At 48.6% G+C, this 18,680-nt stretch overlaps 3 protein-coding genes across 3 annotated transcripts; 2 read left to right on the top strand and 1 right to left on the bottom strand.

Annotated features, from left to right (window-relative positions):
* Window positions 1-3,730: 3,730 nt before the first annotated feature.
* On the bottom strand, window positions 3,731-6,862 carry F5J12DRAFT_725360 (uncharacterized protein; the record flags this gene model as incomplete). The annotated part of the gene is made up of 3 exons (XM_051741631.1): window positions 3,731-4,419; window positions 4,576-6,497; window positions 6,558-6,862. Coding segments are annotated over 3 exons (2,916 nt in total), but the record flags the coding sequence as incomplete, so codon positions are not given.
* A 6,761-nt stretch (window positions 6,863-13,623) lies between these two features.
* F5J12DRAFT_725306 (P-loop containing nucleoside triphosphate hydrolase protein) lies at window positions 13,624-14,645 on the top strand (the record flags this gene model as incomplete). Its single annotated transcript, XM_051741625.1, has 3 exons — window positions 13,624-13,653; window positions 13,702-13,895; window positions 13,949-14,645. The coding sequence occupies 3 exons, from the start codon at window positions 13,624-13,626 to the stop codon at window positions 14,643-14,645; spliced, it is 921 nt and encodes a 306-aa protein (XP_051596963.1).
* Window positions 14,646-17,366: 2,721 nt separating this feature from the next.
* Window positions 17,367-18,478, top strand: F5J12DRAFT_852365 (uncharacterized protein). The gene is made up of 4 exons (XM_051746569.1): window positions 17,367-17,635; window positions 17,690-17,723; window positions 17,790-17,989; window positions 18,038-18,478. Exons 1-4 carry the CDS (start codon window positions 17,565-17,567, stop codon window positions 18,372-18,374), a joined length of 642 nt encoding a protein of 213 aa, XP_051596962.1. The 5' UTR covers window positions 17,367-17,564; the 3' UTR covers window positions 18,375-18,478.
* Window positions 18,479-18,680: the final 202 nt, after the last annotated feature.

Raw genomic sequence — 18,680 nt, 5'->3', positions numbered from 1 at the left:
TAACCCTAACCTAACCTAACCCTAACCCTAACCTAACCTAACCTAACCTAACCCTAACCTAACCCTAACCTAACCTAACCCTAACCTAACCTAACCCTAACCTAACCCTAACCTAACCCTAACCTAACCCTAACCTAACCTAACCCTAACCTAACCTAACCTAACCTAACCTAACCTAACCCTAACCTCTTAACTTAACTTCTCCTAAATAAATAATCAAATCTTACATAATCAACCCCTATCTCTCCTACATAATCCCCTACTACACTTATCTCCCCCTAATCCTATCACAACTACATTACCTCCCTCTACTCCTAATCCTACTACCTATCCTACTCCTAATCCTACTACCTATCCTAATCCTAATCCTACTACCTATCCTAATCCTACTACCTATCCTAATCCAACTACCTATCCTATTCCCCCTAATCCTACTCCAACTACCTATCCTATTCCCCCTAATCCTACTCCAACTACCTATCCTATTCCCCCTAATCCTACTCCAACTACCTATCCTACCACCTATCCTATTCCCCCTAACCCTACTCCAACTACCTATCCTATTCCCCCTAACCCTACTCCAACTACCTATCCTACCACCTATCCTACTACCTATCCTACCACCTATCCTACTACCTATCCTACCACCTATCCTACTACCCATCCCACTACCTACCCTACTACCTACCCTACTCCTACCACTTATCCTACCCTATTCCTACTACCAACTCTACCACCCAATCTTACTACACTATCACTCCTATTCCTATTCCTATTACCTACACTACCCTATTCCTAATTCTATTCCTATTACCTACACTACCTACCCTATTCCTATTCCTATTCCTATTACCTACACTACCCTATTCCTATTCCTATTCCTATTACCTACACTACCCTATTCCTATTCCTATTCCTATTCCCATCCATACCAACTACTCCACCTACCTATCACACACTACCCTACTTACAACACCTACTCTACCCTATTCCTAATCCTACTACCAACTTTTCTTTTTTCCATCTACTCCATACTCTATTCTCCTATTACCAACTACCCTACATCACTTACACTACTACTACTACTCTCCCAATCCTACACTATCCTATCATTCCTACCAACTACACAACCTACACTACTACTATCAATCACTACCAACACTACCCTACTTACCCTACTTACAACACCTCCCATTTCCCCCTACACTACCCTATTCCTACTACCAACTCTACCAACCACACAACACATTTCCAACTACACTACTCTCTTATTCTCAACTACCCTACCAATTCTACCTACACCACCACCACCACCACTACTACTACTCTTTTCCTCCCACATTATCACTTCCTTATTACCAACTACACTACCATTACTATCACTACTACTTACATTCTCACACACTACCCTATTCCTATTACCTACAACACCACTACTACCTCTCTTTTCTTCACTCCCTACTCTATTCCTATTCCTACTACCAACTTTTCTTTTTTCCATCTACACCACATTCTTATTTCCATTACCACCACTACTCCTATTACCAACTACCCTACTTTCTCTACCACAATTTTCTTCCCACCCTACACTACCTACACTACTTACACTACTACCTCAATTTTCTTCCCACACTACACTACCATTACCCCCACCACCACTCATTACCAACCACACTACCCTATTCCTATTACCACTACCATTACTACCACTCCTACTGCCACCACCACTACCACTACTTACACTACTACTACTACCAATTTCTTCCCACACTACTCTATTCCTATTACCAACACTACCAACTATACTACTACTACTACTATTACTCTTACTACCCCCAACATTACCACTCAAATCCTCCCACTCTACCCTATTCCTATTACCACTACTACTACTACCACTATTAAAATCCTCCAACACTACACTTTCACTACCAACACTACTACCAACCCCACTCACCACTCTCACTCGGGGGGGGGATCCGGGGGTTATATCACCATCAATTACTGGGGTTATTGTGCCCATTCTCACCTGCATTGACTCACCCCTTATTTCCCAGCTATCATCCCAGTTCACTCACCATTACTTTCCCTCGTCTGTAGCCCCTAGTCCCTTGTCATGTCTCATGTGTCCATAGTCACTAGTCCAAATCACCACCCATCACTTATTTTCTTGTCATCACTACTCACCAGTCAGTAGTCTGTAGTCGCATTTCAGTCGTCTGTCCTCACTTTCTAGCCACTCGGTCTTCATAGTCAGTAGTAGTCCCTCGTCACTCCCCAGTCCAGATAACCAACACATCCCTTACCTTCTATACTCATACTTTCCAGTTCAGCCTTCGTCCCTTGCCATCAGTAGTCTGTCATCACCACTTAGTCCTCATCCTTATCACTCACCTGTCTCTCTTGCTTTTTTCTCCTTTGGCCTCCCTAGTACCTGTTCCAGATAAGCAACCGGTCGCTTGTTTTTCCCAGTCCCTGTCGCTGCCACATGTACAAATCCCTGCTCTTCTATTCATGTCTGTGAGTGCTCGTGATACCACATGATCAGGTCAATCAAGTTGCTGTGATGTCCTTGCCTCGGTCGCCCCATCAACCACTTCAAATACACTCCACCCTCCCCCCACCTTTCCCCAAACTTTTTCTCTGCTTCCCTTCGTAACTCCTCATTCAGATAGATCCCATATGCTGCAGGTGCTACCACATCTCCAAACCTGCAGTCCTTGTTCCCCTTCTCTGCCTTCTTGAATTGTGGGTGCACCTTGTCATTTACCTGTGGCACGTGGCACATGTAGCAGATCTTCCGGTGGTGCCGCATGTCATACTGCAGCCCTCTTCTCCACTCCACATATTCCCTCCATCCATTCCCATCTAGATGTGGGCATTCTCTGATCCCATGTCCCTCCATCGCACCTTTCCTCAACACTCTGCACAGACTGCAGCACCCCTCAAAACTTTCCAATGCTTCCAGTATTTCATCCCCCTCTTCTAATCGTTTCATCTCTTCCTTCCCTCGCTGCTGTCTCGCCTGTACCACTGCACTGTCAAAGCTAGTCTTCAGAGCAGCCCGTCTTTCCATCAATCGTCCCTCCATCGATTTCATCGCCTGCTGTTTGAGTCTTGCTGTCCCAGCAACCTGTATGTCCAATGGGTCATGTCCTGGTTCCTCTAGGCAGACAGAGCATTTCTCCTTTCCTTCCTCCATCCAACAACCAACCCCTTTGCTGTCATTGAACAGCGTCATCCCATACCGCAGGCATCTCCTTGGCCCATAGCAATACAGTAGTTCATACATCGCCCATCTCGCCTCCCCTTCCAGTCCCATCGTCTCTATGTTTGGCAGTGTTGATGTCGGTGGGATGATCGTATAGCAGTTGGCTGCCTGCCCATCTCGACCAGCTCTGCCCTGTCCTTGGATGTAGTCCACCATGTCAAATGGTCGGTCCATGTGAATGACCGTTCGCACGTGAGGGTAGTCGTTCCCAGCGCTGAAGGCAGTGGTCGCAATTAGCACCTTGGAGAATCCTTTGATCCACTGTCCATACATCCATCCTCGGTCCTCGTCAGTCGTCCCCTTGTCTCCATTGTAGAACGGATATGCTGTCATGTGTGACAGATGCTGACCCGCTGCTATGGATGTCACAAACACCAACCCTCTGTCCCTTTCTTCCCAGCGTGAGCCTTCCTCCTCCAACACTTCTGCCACTCGTCGATGCATGGAGTGGACTGGCACCCTTTCCAAGTGATACCCCAGTTCCCATCGGTCTGTACTCTGTCGGATCACCTCTGTTTGCTGCACCAGCTGGAATGTGGTCTTCACCTCCTCCATACACCATCTTGGAAGCGTGGCACTCAACAGCACTAGCTGCATCGGGACGCTTCGTAGTTGGTGGATGCTTTGGAACACCATCCGATAGTCTTTCGACATCAGTGGAATGTGGGCCTCGTCAAATATCAGCCTGGCCACCTTCTTGCTTTGGTTCAGCATCGCCAGCGCAGACCTCCACTGTGATGTCAATGCCCTGTCTGCTGTGACCAGAATCAAATTCGTGGATGAGCTCAAGGGTTTGTCTGCTCCATAGACTTGGTATGGCACTCTGAACTCCTCCAGTCGTCGTCGGTAGTCCAGCATGAGAGAATTTAGAGGCAAGACTAGCACCGTGGCTTCCTTTGGTTGCACCACACTTGGAACGATCGCCAGCATCGACTTGCCAGCTCCAGTACCCAGCACTGCTACCAGGTCTGTTTCCCCTTTGAGTACTGTTGCCATGCAGGCATGCTGTTCCTTTGATTTCCAGCTTGCTGATGGGTTCTTCAGTAGGCCCTGCATCGCTTTTAGTGCCTGATCCAAGGTAGCTGACTGGTCACTTGTGCTGCATTCTCCAGGCTGGACTGTGAAAGGCCATGTTAGGGACTCGTCTACTGGCAAATGTTTTCTCTGGTCTTACCATGTACATCTGTCTGCTCCAGTTCAACATCGCTGTGGTCCCAGATAGGCAACCGGTCGCTTATTTCAGACTGTGCCCTGTCTAGAATGGATTTAATTTCTGACAATCATCTCACATGAGTGTTACCAACCATGACTGGTACTCTGCCCTTGCTCTTTCTCCCTCTCCCTCTCCTTCCCTTTCCCTTTGTCTGTCCTCTCTGATGGACCTCCTGTGGTGGATCGAATTACCTCCTGCAACATTCCCTTCAGTGCAGGCATCAGCTTGTCCATCACCTTGGTGGCAATCTCATCTGTGGATGGCAGTTTGGCCACCACTGCATCTATCATGGCCTTTTGGACTGCCTCTGTTGCCATGGAATAAGCAACCGGTCGCTTGTTTTCCCTGGGCTCAGGTACTGGTGGAGCAGCTGGGGATGGGGATGGTGATGGGGGGTGTGCCCGTGCAGTCTTGTATGATGTTGACTGGCCACTGACTGCCACCTGGCAGTGCCTTTGCCATTCCATGCTGGCATTGAGGTATGCAGGTAGCACATCCTCTGCAGCTCCAGCCAGAGCTTCCACGCTGATGCCATACACTCGGTTTTCTGTAGACCGACTATGGCCTGCCTGCAGGGCTTCCACATTGTCTTCCCTGTCCATCTCTATCACATCCTCCACTGCACAGCCAAGTTTTCGTTTCCATGCTGTCTGGATGTGTCGCCATGAGTTGATGGTCAGCCCAAAGTGCATGGTGGGAAGGCTGTGCCTGCTCATGATCAATGAGAGGTCCTTGGAGTCAAAGAGGCAATCATAGTTGACAAAGACATGGTTTCGGTACAGGTCCACCACCTCTGGCCTGTCTGGGAAGCATGCCTTGGCTGCAATCTCTGCAAAGGGTCGTGCCAAGGCTAGGTCCTGTACCAAGATGTCGCTGGTGATGGCATCCAAGGCATGAGGGATCAGCTTGTCCTTCCCTGTCAATGCTGTGGTCTTGAGATATTGGCAAAGCAGTGACACGTGCTTGCCCAGGACCACCAGGTTTCGAGTCGGTCGAGTTTGAGTGTTGCGATAGGTCATCGCAGTGAGCTCTGTGCCACGACTTGGTGCACCACTGAGCATCTGTGCCCTCAATAGGAGCAGGCTTTGCAGCTCTGCATACTTCTTCAACCAAGCTTGGAGGGCACCCACATTCCATACAATACCTCCCTGCCGTACCATGGCAAAGTGGGCAAAAGTTTCCTCATCTTCGAGGAAGTGCCTGACCAGTCGGCCTCGACTGCCAAGCTCTGGATTTCTGACATCAGACAGGAAGCAGTAGCCAACATCCTTGTTGATGAGGTCCTCTGCAATCTTGTCATAGTCCACTCGGATATCCTTGCCCATCAGCACCCCCTGCTCCCAAGCCTCTACCAGCTTTGCCTCTGTCTCTTCAAAGACCTTGCAGAGATCTCCAAAGTCCACCTGCTCCCCTCGGTAGAGCATCGTCTTCCAGGTCTTGGTGTCTGTCCACCACACCTGAGGAAGGCTCATGGTATCGTATGACAGGGAACTTGCCCTGTGTTGAAGAGAACGTAGACGAGAGAAGGTATACTGGGTGTTTTCCACAAAGAAGCTTCCCAGATCCAGGCAGTGGTCCAGGTCCTCGCTCTGGGGGTCTGACTGCATGCGGTGGTGAATCTCTTGGAGGAACGTGAGTCGCATGCAATACTCCAACTTGGCTATGATCCCAGTGACTAGGTGTGGCTCCTTGAATCCACCATCTTCCCCAAGGGTCAGAAGGGCCAGACACCTTTCTGTGGGGTCCACAATCTCCCTCTCCCCTCGAGGCTTCCATGCCGTGCTCCAAACCTCAAAGAGCAGCTGGTGGATGATCTGCAAAGCCTCTGGTCCTTCTTCATCCCCCATGCGGAGCACTGCAAGCAGCTCCATGACATTGGGGTTTGACCCAGAGAATGACCCTCCAGCATGTTGTTGTCTGATCAACATTGCCAGTAGAGCAACCACTGGGATGATGTATTGCTTCATGGTGGCCTCATGGAGGTGCTTGTGGAAGGGTGTGTTGGAGATGCCACTGGTGGATGGAAGGAATAAGCGACCGGTCGCCTATTTGTGAGTTGGCATGGCTGCTTACTTTTTGGTGGGGTCAGGTGAATGTAATCTCTTCAGGACCAGTTCATGTGTATGGTCTAGCAGAGAGAGCGCTTTTCTATAGTATGCTTGCACTGCAAGCTTCAGTCCAGGGATGTCCCCATCATCGTCCTTGGGTAGGGAAACCCAGCTCCGCAGCAGTTTGACATTCTTGCCTGCAACCTGCTCATGCCACTGTGTCGTCAGCAACCAGGGGCTCACCATGCGACCGTCCAGTGGTGTTTGGACCACCTCCAGTGTTGGCTCCAGTTCTTTGAGCAAAGAATCCACCAGAGCCTGTCGAGCCATTGGCTCACTCTGCCTTTCTTCATCATCCTTCACCTCCCAGAATGCCTGCAGGTCCCCTGAACTTTCCTTCAAGTGCTGTACTTTGCAAGCTCTCCAATGTTTTGGTCTGGGTTCCATCGGGTGGTCTTTGGAGTGATGTTTCCGTAGACGCTCTGTTGACCTGGACAAAAGGTCACAGTGACTGCAAGCCATGGCCTCAAAGACTTTCAGACCATGGACAATGGTTCTAGGCCCAGTAATACCAGTGGGCAGCCGTTCTGTCACCTCCAGTGATGCCATGGCCAGCTTCAAGGTCATGTCACTGTAGGTTGCCTGTCTGCCATGGATCTTTGCCAGATGGCTCTTGACTTCTCCTGCTCTTAATGCCATTTCACAGACCTGGCATGTCAGGAAATGGAACTCTGCATTCACTGCAAGGTCCAATGAATCCAGAAATGCATCAGAGATGAGCCCTGGGGCTGTTGTCAATGGCAAGTGTGGCTGCTGGGACCTTTGTGCCAAAGATGGCACAACATTGCCAGTGTTCTGGTTGTGGGCTTGGATCGCTGACTGAAAGAACTCGAGTCTGGTCGTTAGCAAGTTGGCTCTGATAGACTCACTATGAGAGATGGCAATCGTGGTGCTGGTGCTTGAGGGGATTTTTGAGGAGGGACCGACTTGTGGGCTGTAGGTGACACCATCCTTACATCACCCTGGAATGGTTTCCCAGTCCATGGATAAGCGACCGGTCGCTTATTTGTGGGGAAGCAATGACACTCACTGCTGGTGGTGGGGGTGAATGCATGATTTCATCTTGTGGGATCAACTGGTGAGGAGATGGGATCTTCCCAAAATCCTCTGCTATCTGTTTCCCTGTTTAGCACTGTGGGGTATGGATAGACAGATGCAACACATCTACTCACTGGGGATCCAATGGACCTGTGATGGAACTGGTGTGCCATGACCATCCATCATTCCATTGTCACCAATGGCCATAAGCTTGGTACTCACATCTCCACTGTCACTCTCACTGATATCTTCATGCTATAATGACATTGGGCAGAAGAATAAGCAACCGGTTGCTTATTCTGGCTTGGGCCAGCCACTTACCAAGTGCTTGCTGGCCCTGCTGGGACCACCTGCATTACCCTCCTCCTCATGGGTCTGCGATAGTGATGTCATGGGTGATTGGTCACTTGCTCCTGAGAATACCACTTACCAAGTCCTTGCTAGGTCCAGCTCCAATCCCTTGTCCATGGGTCTGTGAAGGGCAGATAAGCAACCGGTCGCTTATTTTTTTGGTGGATGAAGCCACTTACCAAGTCAAATTTGCCCATGGGTAGATTACCCTGTTAACATGTTCAGAGTTGTTTCCAAATAAGGAAACTATTTCCCACCACTGCTCACCTGTATCTCTGGCCCCTTCCATGTACTACCAGCCTTCTTGATATCAGACTTGAGGTTGCTGGCATACTTGAAGGGCTTGCCACAGCCAAGGGCAGAACAGTTACAAATGAAATCACCCATGTCATTCCTTTGCAACTCAATAGTCTGGTTGGTGTGGGGCAGGTGGATGGTAGCCTTGGAAGAGCATTTCTTGCTGTGAGCTATGTAGGTACTCTTGGTGGAGAAGGTGTCTTCACAGGTGGCACAGACATAGTTGGGCATGGTGAGGTAGATGGTGGTGGTAAGAAGCAGAGATGTAAAGGGGAAAATTTCCCACAGTCAGCTTTATTTATTTGGCTCTACCCACCCTAAACTACCTAATTGGTGTGTCATGCCCATTTGGATGTCCAAATTAGGCAACTACCTTCAGCCTGGTCAGTGGTTTTCTTACTTTCTGCCACAAGTCAAATAAGCAACCGGTCACCTATTTTGCAGGCAGTCACAATGAGTGGCTGTGCTAGTCGTGTTCAGTACTAGTGTCTGACTTGTCCAGATAATCAGCTTGTTCTTCCCAGCTGCCTCCTTGCTACTTTACTTCCCTTGCATCCAGATAAGCAACCGGTCACCTATTTTTCAGACAGTTGCAATGAGTAGCTGTGTCTACTACATCTTTTGGTAATCTGCTGTTTTTGCTAATCAACTGCCTATCATCTTCAATCCAGATAAGCAACCAGTCACTTATTTTCTCTGCTCTCTGTGGCTGTGCATTTCCTTATATGGAGGTTGCATTCAGTGGCTGTGTTGGTTGCATTCACTCACTGAGAGGTTGCATGCAGTGGCTGTGTAGGTTTCATTCAGTGGCTGTGTAGGTTTCATTCAGTGGCTGTGAGGTTTCATTCAGTGGCTGTGTAGGTTTCATTCAGTGGCTGTGAGGTTTCATTCAGTGGCTGTGAGGTTTCATTCAGTGGCTGTGCAGGTTTCATGCAGGAAACCTTCCATATAAGGCAGGGATGCATGTGTGCATTCCTAGATGCATGCACGCATTCCTAGATGCATGTGTGCATTCCTAGATGCATGTGCGCATTCCTAGATGCATGCACTGATGCTACACTCTTCTCTAGATGCATGCATGCATTCCTAGATGCATGTGCACATTCCTAGATGCATGCATGCACACATTCCTAGATGCATGCACCCTTTTCCTAGATGCATGCACTGGTGCTACACTCTTCTCTAGATGCATGTGCACATTCCTAGATGCATGCACCAATGCATGCACCAATGCTACACTGTTCTCTAGATGCATGTGCACTTTCCTAGATGCATGCACGCATTCCTAGATGCATGTGCACATTCCTAGATGCATGCACCCTTTCCTAGATGCATGCACGCATTCCTAGATGCATGCACCCTTTCCTAGATGCATGCATGCATTCCTAGATGCATGTGCACATTCCTAGATGCATGCACCCTTTCCTAGATGCATGCACGCATTCCTAGATGCATGTGCACATTCCTAGATGCATGCACCAATGCTACACTCTTCTCTAGATGCATGTACACTTTCCTAGATGCATGTGCACTTTCCTAGATGCATGCACGCTTTCCTAGATGCATGCACGCTTTCCTAGATGCATGCACGGATGCATGCACGCTTTCCTAGATGCATGCACGGATGCATGCACGCTTTCCTAGATGCATGCACGGATGCTACACTCTTCGCTAGATGCATGCACCCTTTCCTAGATGCATGCGGACCCTGGGGCAGGGTCCGGAAAGCATATTATTAAGATTATTAGGGAGATGCTTTCCCAGAAGCAGGGGTTGGGACAAACTGGACTAACCACTTTCTATCTAGGCACAATGACCAGCTGGGAAGGTACTGGAGCAGCCCACTCAAGGCTAAACATGGACATGCAGTGAACAAGAACACAGATGAGGCATGGTTCAGGTTACTGCAGGACACAATCACCAAACATGGGATCAAGCCAGACTGTATCTGGGCTGCAGACAAGACAGGGTTTCAACCCAGAACAGGGGTGAAAGAGCATGTCTTCAGGGCTGCTAATCAAAAGATTCAGCACCAGCAGCATGATGGGAATAGAGAAAACATTACTGTGATGGTGGCAATCTGTGCAGATGGAAGTAGTATTGTGCCTACCATCATCTACAAGGGACAAGGTTTCTCAACCAATTGGCATCAAAATAATGATCTGAATGCTTCATGAGTGATTGAATGTGCTTCAAGGATCAATGATCAATGGCTCACCATTTGAAGCATTGCACACTTGCCAAAAGGCTGGACAGATGGTGAAATTGGCCATCTGTGGATCCAGGACTTTGACAATAAAACACATGTGAAGGCAGGTGGACATTCTTGCTTGTTGCTTGTAGATGGGCATAACTCACACTACACAAAAGCATTCTTGGAATATGCAAGAAACCACAACATCCACATACTTTGCTACCCAGCCCATGGCACACATGCATACCAGGGGCTTGATGTTGTCATCTTTGGACCACTCAAACATGCCTGGTTGCAGGAGTGCAATACATTCAAAACATCTACATGACAGGCTGTATCAAAGGAGAACTTTATCTCTATTTATGCTAACACACATCAGAAAACACTTACCAAAGAGACAATTCAAGCTGCATTCCAGAAAACTGGTGTTTACCCACTGGACCCAAATGTGATAACTGCTGAGATGATGGCACCTAGCCTGGAGACATCATATGATGCAGAGGGATGCTTGCCACTCACCCTACCCAGCCCAGTTCATGCAGTGTCACTGGTGATGTGTCAGTATCACAACTTACAAGGAGAAGAAATGGGTAACTCCCCTGAAGTTGCTGCTGGCCCATCATGCTCACAGGTCACACTGGCCTGGCATTCCATTGCAAAGGAGGCCACTGAGGCACTGGCTTCCACTTCAGCAGCATTTCTTGTTGAAAGGACACCAATGAACTTGTCACATCAGGTCCCAACCTATCTCCCACCTCCTCTAACTCCCACACAAAAATGGAAATCTGCACTGTTGGATGAAGAACCTTCTAATGAGAAGGAACACTTACCAGGATGCTTTGTCAGCAGCTTATGCCCATGAGGCAAAGTACAAGAGTGCACTCATTGGATCCCAGACAACACTTGTCTTACAGTCAATGTATGTTGACCAGGTAACAAAAGAGCTGGAAAATAATGAGGAGAAGCAAAAGAAGAAAAAGAAAGGTCAGCTTAATGGGGATGGCCTTCCAAAGTTACTTACTGGTGATGAGTTTTACAACCAGGTTGTGGACCATCATAAGTCCATTGCAGAGCAGGATGCTGCTTGCAAAGCACAGCAAAAACAAAGGGATGAACAAAATGAATTGTTGGTGGCATGGAGAGAAGAAGAAGCAGCTCGCCGAGAGTGTAACAAGGCCCTTCGGAAGACATATCACGAAGAGTTGCAGCTCTGGGAGCTTGAGAGAGATCAGGCAAAAGCAGAAAATCGCCAACCTCATTGGGCAAAACCAAAGCACAGGAAGCTCGAGCGGCCAGCTCCAAAGCCCGTCCTCAGTAGCGCAGACACAGAGCAGGTGGGCGAAAACGACGACAATGGCGAAAACGAGGAGGACGCACGGTCGGATGATGATTGATAATATTCCGATAACCGCTGATGCCCGCTATACCATATTTGGGGTGTCTCAAATCACGGTGTGACCGCTGATAAGCAATTTAATTTCTGAGGCTTCACCACTGCATAACTACAGTTACGATCCTAAAGAAACCTTTATCCAGACATTCTCTACTATTTTAATAGCCCTGTCATCCATTCTGATCTACTTATAATTGTGTTGTGTTGTAAAATGGGCATTTTTGATATTGGTGTCTCAAATCTAGGTTGATGACTGTACACATATTTAAACCTCGAAAACTGCCAAAATGAAGCCAAAACGAGGGATATCAAAGCAAACTGCCGTTTTCGGCCTTACCTGGTCAACAAAAACAAAATGAAAACAGCGTCGAAAACGCACGAAAACGCGCTGTGAATTCCCCAATGCAAACACTCGAACCGTGGACTTCTCGACTACCACAGGGCGGTGTATTCAGTTCATCGATCAAGCATGTTGCAGCAATGCAGACCTCATGTGTTCAATAGTATTTCATACCACCTAGCCTCGTTGCCTGCACGTTCCAATTAACATCCCCCGCCACGTGTGATGGAAATGTTTCGGTGCAGGGGGTGAGTGAAGTGCCAACTGTCCGTGTCTGTCATTTGCTCTCGCAGAAAGTTACTACCACAGTGAGTCTCTCTGGCACATCGATTTACAAGTCTACTAATTCCACGTATTTCTGTGCACGATGGCCCTGTCTCATCTTCACTCGCCCAAACTTCCCTGAACCCTACTGACGAAAAGATGTCGACGCCTGGGAGCCCGCATCAACAAGGAGGTGCGAGTCGGGTTTTCGTCATGTTTCCCAGATACCTAAAGCTCTATCACATGACGCTTGTCAGACAAGAAATCGGAGAACGGTGCGGCTGCTGTTAGGGAAGAGAATAGAAAGGATACTCCAGTTAAGACGATCTGCTCTGCAGCATCCTCTCGGGCATCCTTTGCAACTGCCAAGTCGACTGGTGCTGTGGAAGGTTTGGATATTGGAAGTGACGAGACCAAGATCTTCAGTCGCAAGGCCGAAGAATCTCAAGGAGGTGCGAGTTGGATGTTGGTTATCTTCCCAAGGGACTTAAATTTTCACTACACATGCAACCATCAGATTTAGCGCTGGGGAACGCCACGGCTGTTATTTGGGAAGGGAACGCAAAGGATATTACAAATGAGTAAGCTTTGTAGCATCTTCTCAGTCATTTCTTTTAATTACCAGATCAACCAGCCCTAGGAAGGGTTCGTGTGCGGGATGCGGCGAGATAAAGGTCGATAATCATAGGGTTGAAGAATCCCAGGCAGGTGCGGTTGGATTTTGATCCCATTTCTGAGAGCCTAAATTTCTACCACGCATGCTGCTGTCAGAGGTGATGCCGGGGAACCTTATGGGGTTTATTACAGATGGGAACACAGAGGATAGGATACAGGCGGCCCCTGGTGCTCACCCAAAACAGCTCGTTGCTGGACCTGCGCTACCCTCAGCAGCGGACAATACGCGTGCGCCGCCCGCTCCAGCTATGGCTGACGAGAACAGCGATAATAAACAGGCGCAAGCCGAACCAACAGGTATTCGATCAGGATCGACACGGTCGCAACCTCAGAACCAATCATCGGCGTTGCCGCTGGGCCCGCCCGAAGAAGAATTCACGAATCTTGACCTGGAAACAAGAACTAGGGATATTATAATTGCGTGAGTAAGATAACTTGTTTTGTGGCATCTTCTTAGGCAGCCTTCAATTTCCAGGTTAATGGGGCCAACCGGTGCGGGGAAAAGTTCGGTGAGCTCCTCACGAAATGTATTTTCAACATAACCTGATCAGTCGCAGTTCATAGCCAATGCCACGAAGTGCGAGGGTCAGGGGGTGGGACATGAGTTAACTTCTTGTACAAGCGAGATCAATGTCACCAAATACGAGGTTGAAGGTTCCAACGTGGTTCTGGTAGACACACCTGGGTTTGATGATACGAGGAAATCTGACTTGGACATCCTGAAACTGATTTCCGATTGGCTGAACACTGAGTAAGTATTCCTCATACTCCGGTTTGTATTATGAACGATGCACATCCGATCAGGTACCAAACTACACGACCCATGCTTTCGGCCATGCTTTACTTTCATCGCATATCAGACAACCGTATGGCTGGAACGCCACTGAAGAACCTTCGAGTCTTTGAAAAGTTGTGTGGGAAAAATGCGATGTCCAAGGTTATCTTGGTCACTACGATGTGGGATGAGGTGGACACCGAGGTTGGCGATGAGAGGCTGAAGGAGCTGAAGGATAATTATTGGAAGATGATGATCTCGCGAGGGTCTACGACGTTCGAGTGTAAGGACGTTCGAGGGTCACCCATGAATTTACTCCAACAGATCGTACGGCGAAAGAAGGAGCAAGAGTTGATGGGACAAGATGAAGAGGGTGAAGGCGGGGTCCAGTTGCAGGAGGAAATTTCCAATATGAAGTTAGAGCTACAGGAAACTGCTGCCGGGCAGCAGTTGTGTTCTCGTCTAGAAGAACTCGCCAGGAAGCGGATGGAAACACTTCGAAGAATTCGGGATGAGACCAAGGGAGCGGACCAGAAGACTGCAGAAGACCTCTGGAGAGAATATGCCGAAGTAAAGGCCCAACTAGACTCTACTTTGACTCAAGCACGCCAGTTGAGGATGACGCTCAGACAGCGGATTAAATCGATCAAAAATGGCTTTCACTTTCGAGGACTGAGAAGTAAGTGGCACCATCCCTATTCATCAGCAAAGTTACATACCATTTAATTTGGCTGACATGACTGATTTAGTCTGGCGCAAACTGTAGTTAGTCCCCCAGACCGTCAGACGAGGACACTTTCTTTTCATAGCCATACTCAAGTCATACTGTATATAGGGAAGTCATAGCAGAGCACAAATGTGAGGTTCTGAGAATAGCACTGTGCTGCCTCCGTTGCGACTCCCGCTCAAGTGTATACAACATGTGCCGGGAGGTCTGTGATCTCAGACCTCAGTCGTGCTAACGCCATGAAATTGCTTTACCATTAGCCAAGGCATAGCAGCAAGACACCATGCCTGCTTCTTTCTGTCCACGTATGTCCTCTCCCCCTCAGATACCCAGGCAGGCCATCAGGAAATTAACAAAATACTATTTGAGCTCATTGAGTTTATTTGGACTCATTGGACTTACTAACTTCTCCTGATGACACCAGTGAAGAGAGATGTCAAAAAAGGTAAATAAGTCTGAAAATTCAAACTACATAAGTAGGGTAACATCACAGGAATCAAAAAAAATCAAGACAGTTCGACATGAGCAAAACACGACTCGGCAGAAGAACATAAGGTGAGCAGTTAGGGCCATGAGGGGAATTTTATTCTCTCGAAACAGTTTCTTGAATGCAGCATTTGGTGGGCTATCAATGCATCAGCGTCGGAATAAGACCAACTAGAATTCGAAGACACACCTCGCGTGTCTCTCCAGTCCCTGGGATGCTTGGACGACATGCTGGTGGCGACACGTCGGAAGCATTGGAGTAAGACAGGTTCAACACGTCCAAGACGATGCTCATCCGGTTCAAAGAGTCCACGCTGGGCTGCAGAAGCAATCTGGAGTTGGGCGTAGCATGCCGCAGCATAGCATATGATGACTGTATGACCATTAAATTTGTGGGTGAAAAAACAAACGAAACTTTCCGATGCCTCACAGCGGGGGCAAATGCAGACCGATACTCGAGTCCAAACCATACACATCGTTGACTTCGCCGAGTACTGTACCTGTCGCCACTTCAGACTGACCCTACCGACAGACGGCACCAAAGTTACACTAGCCAGTCCTTGTGTGCGTGGGACACAACTTCGGCGCAGGGGGTGGCATGGCATCTGAGCTGACGGAGTCACAGACACAGGCGGCCACAGTGCATAAGCTGGCGTGGAGCCACTCTGGTTCCAACGCACTGCACATCCTCCTATATACTTGCCAGGCCCAGAGACACATCATGGATGCCCTCGAACGACGACATCTACGTACCTCGTTGCACTCTGCCACAAATGGATTGCGTGCTGCGTCAGCAGTTTGAAATACGGAGTCCTCCGCAGAGGGCCCGTCTTACTACATATATGTATGTTGATGGTGGCAGTGAGAAGGAGCGACTATGTTCGAGAACTGTAATTCTCACCGTTCAACTCACTCCCTCGATGGCTCCAGCAAATCCGGGAAAAGTAACGAGACGAAGTTACGGTCAGAACGCGACGCACGAAGGACAAGGAAGACACCTGAGGTTGTCCCTCCATATCAGCCGAGGCGCGAGGCGGAACAGAATTCTCAGTCCACACGTGAGAAAGCGAGGCCCTTGCCTCTTCTCAAGCTCTTCGACTCTCCTCCACCTCCAGCAAGCCCGTTGGCTTTGCGGTGACCTCAGCGAGTTCTTTGACTTTTTGCACCCACCCTCCTCTCCCTCTTAGGTTTGTGCCAAGCCGGTACTGCCCCGCCCTTTGCCAGACGCGACATGCTCAACACTTGGTGTATTTTTGGCTCCCCTTGACCTAATATTCGGATCCCGTCCCGCCGTCACAGCTTAGCCCCGGCATACCCTCTGGGTTCCGCCCAAAGCCTCTCTCTACACACATCACCTACCTACACCCCCTATACCTACCCTCGCAGCCTACTAACCTCGCTCATTTTTCCCCTCTCTCACATTTCAGTCGAGCATTGAATGGCATAGAACAATTTTAGGAGCAGAACCTAGCGCATTCCAGTCATTTGACCGCTAACGGTTACTTCTGATCGTCAGGTATGTAAGTTACTAGGTACTGTAATTACGATGTCTGAACTGTGCACCCCTTACTAATTGCCATTACTTAACTGCCATGCGTCAAGAGTCGCCCCCGTCGTAGTGAAAGAGTAGATATTCACGTGCTTCTCCCGCAACACTAATTCCCGCTCTTTAGAAACATTTGGACCCTGCATTCTTCACAGTTTGGGAGTCTACTTCTGTGACTTCCACTCGTCTCTTAGTCTCTTCCCGTGATGCGTGCATGCACGGTACACGTATCCATTCCTATTTTGAATAATAGGACAAGGAAACATTGAGTACCCGCTTCCAACCCGGTAATGCCACTGTCTTACCTGTGTGAAGCGCTCACAAGATCAGCGGGTATATCCTATCGTGCCGCATCTACGGCCGTAGCAAGACTCAACGGAGTCCGACTCTTGCATATGTAGGAGGTACACTAGTCTGCAGTGACGGAGGCTCGCCCAACCCTATACAGAAAAAACCGGCAGTCGTCAAGTATCGCTGAATGCTGTATACCCTTGAATCAGACATGCAATGAGTTTCCTCATCCTGAGTCCGTTGGCATCAAAACGTGTAGCCCAGGCTATTTGACCCCTGTCCTGTACACAATAAATATCTCCGATCAGCAATGCCTTCTCTCAGCGTCTATCCAGATACCGAAATTGGGATAGTCGTTCCATACCGCAGGATCGATTCTTGGACACGCTGAAAAGGTCAGGAATGCTCTGTCAGCAATATCAGTATATGAATCGAAACCCTTCTCCAGCTCGCCATGCCTCCTGTACCATTAATTGACTGAGTGGTAACAGGCAACACTTTTGGTACGCGAAGTCACACTATTCAAGCCCAGCCCAATATCCCATTCCCATCCGACCTCACAACTCGTGCGAAATCCTCAGTTGCTGTTCACTGGATGGGTCTGCTCGATCGGTTTCGCGGTTCTAAAAAGACTACCGCCATTTTACCGACGGACATCGTAGTTTTGTGAGTACACTGACGCTATCTTCGGTGCCGCAATAGAACTAAGAGTGGAACTAGCATCGTAGGTCCCTCTGGTTCAGGAAAGAGTCGGGTAAAATCGACTTTTATCCTGTTCTATGCCATCACTTACTCCGCATTCATCTGTACTTCACTTCAGTTTATGAGCATTCTTTTGCAAAACACAAACGTTCACGTTCGAGTTAGCAAAGGTCAGAATCCCGGCACCACAGAGGTTCATGCGGAACGGTGTCGTTTTGACGGAATGCAGAGTGACATCGTCATCGTAGACACACCATCTTTTTACACCTACCTGGATCCAGATGGGGAAGATGTAGTGAAAAGGTGGATGGATTCAAAGTAAGACATGCCACCCGATACCATGCAGTGAATAACCTATCTGGCTAGCTATACGAAGCCGTGCAAAGCGGCTGCAGTGCTGTACATGCATAACCTTGCATTCAATGCAGGCGATGCAAATTTGAAGGTTTCGAAGCATCTTGGTGCTTTCCGGCGTGCGTGCCGTCGAAATCTCATTCCTAGTGTCTATCACGTCATCCCAACTTTGTCCTACGGGGCAAGGTTGTCAAATGAGAGGATCGAAACTTCAGTGACTCAACTTCGAGGTCAAGCGAATGATGAAGGTGCACAATTTTGTAGCACGTCGCCTGCCGGAAAACCCTTTGATGGGAGACCCGAGACGGCGTGGGACGTCGTACAGGGACTCCTAGCCAGTTGTATCTAAAATAGCTGTGTACATGATCTACAACAAAGGTCAATATCACCGTCAGCTAAGCCGACAATCATAATTATGCGGTCATGTAGCATTGCGTGCGCATGAGGGTCCAGAGGAAATGGGTAGAAATATTACACCCGCCCATACCAACCCACTAGTCGGAAGCACGCAATGCAGGTGAAGCGGGCTGTACGCGTTCTCTGGGAACGTCAGAACGGCAGTTGTCGTACTAGATAACCACAAGGGGGCCACTGCCGTAAAATCAAACACCAGGGTACCTACAATCTCCAAGCCCCGCTTTAGAGCCCCCAGACC

This window comes from Pisolithus orientalis, assembly GCF_024613125.1.
Source record: "Pisolithus orientalis strain OTSU chromosome Unknown F5J12scaffold_34, whole genome shotgun sequence".
NCBI classification, from domain to species: Eukaryota; Fungi; Basidiomycota; class Agaricomycetes; order Boletales; family Pisolithaceae; genus Pisolithus; species Pisolithus orientalis.
Note: the sequence above shows the minus strand (reverse complement) of the source record. Positions and strands in the feature narration are given on the sequence as shown.

Excerpts from the sequence above, each read along its gene's own strand:
- F5J12DRAFT_852365 (XM_051746569.1), top strand. The coding sequence starts at position 17,565 with ATGGGTCTGCTCGATCGGTTTCGCGGTTCTAAAAAGACTACCGCCATT. Across the intron at positions 17,636-17,689 it reads CCGACGGACATCGTAGTTTT|CATCGTAGGTCCCTCTGGTT; the intron begins GTGAGTACACTG and ends GAGTGGAACTAG. Across the intron at positions 17,724-17,789 it reads CTGGTTCAGGAAAGAGTCGG|TTTATGAGCATTCTTTTGCA; the intron begins GTAAAATCGACT and ends ACTTCACTTCAG.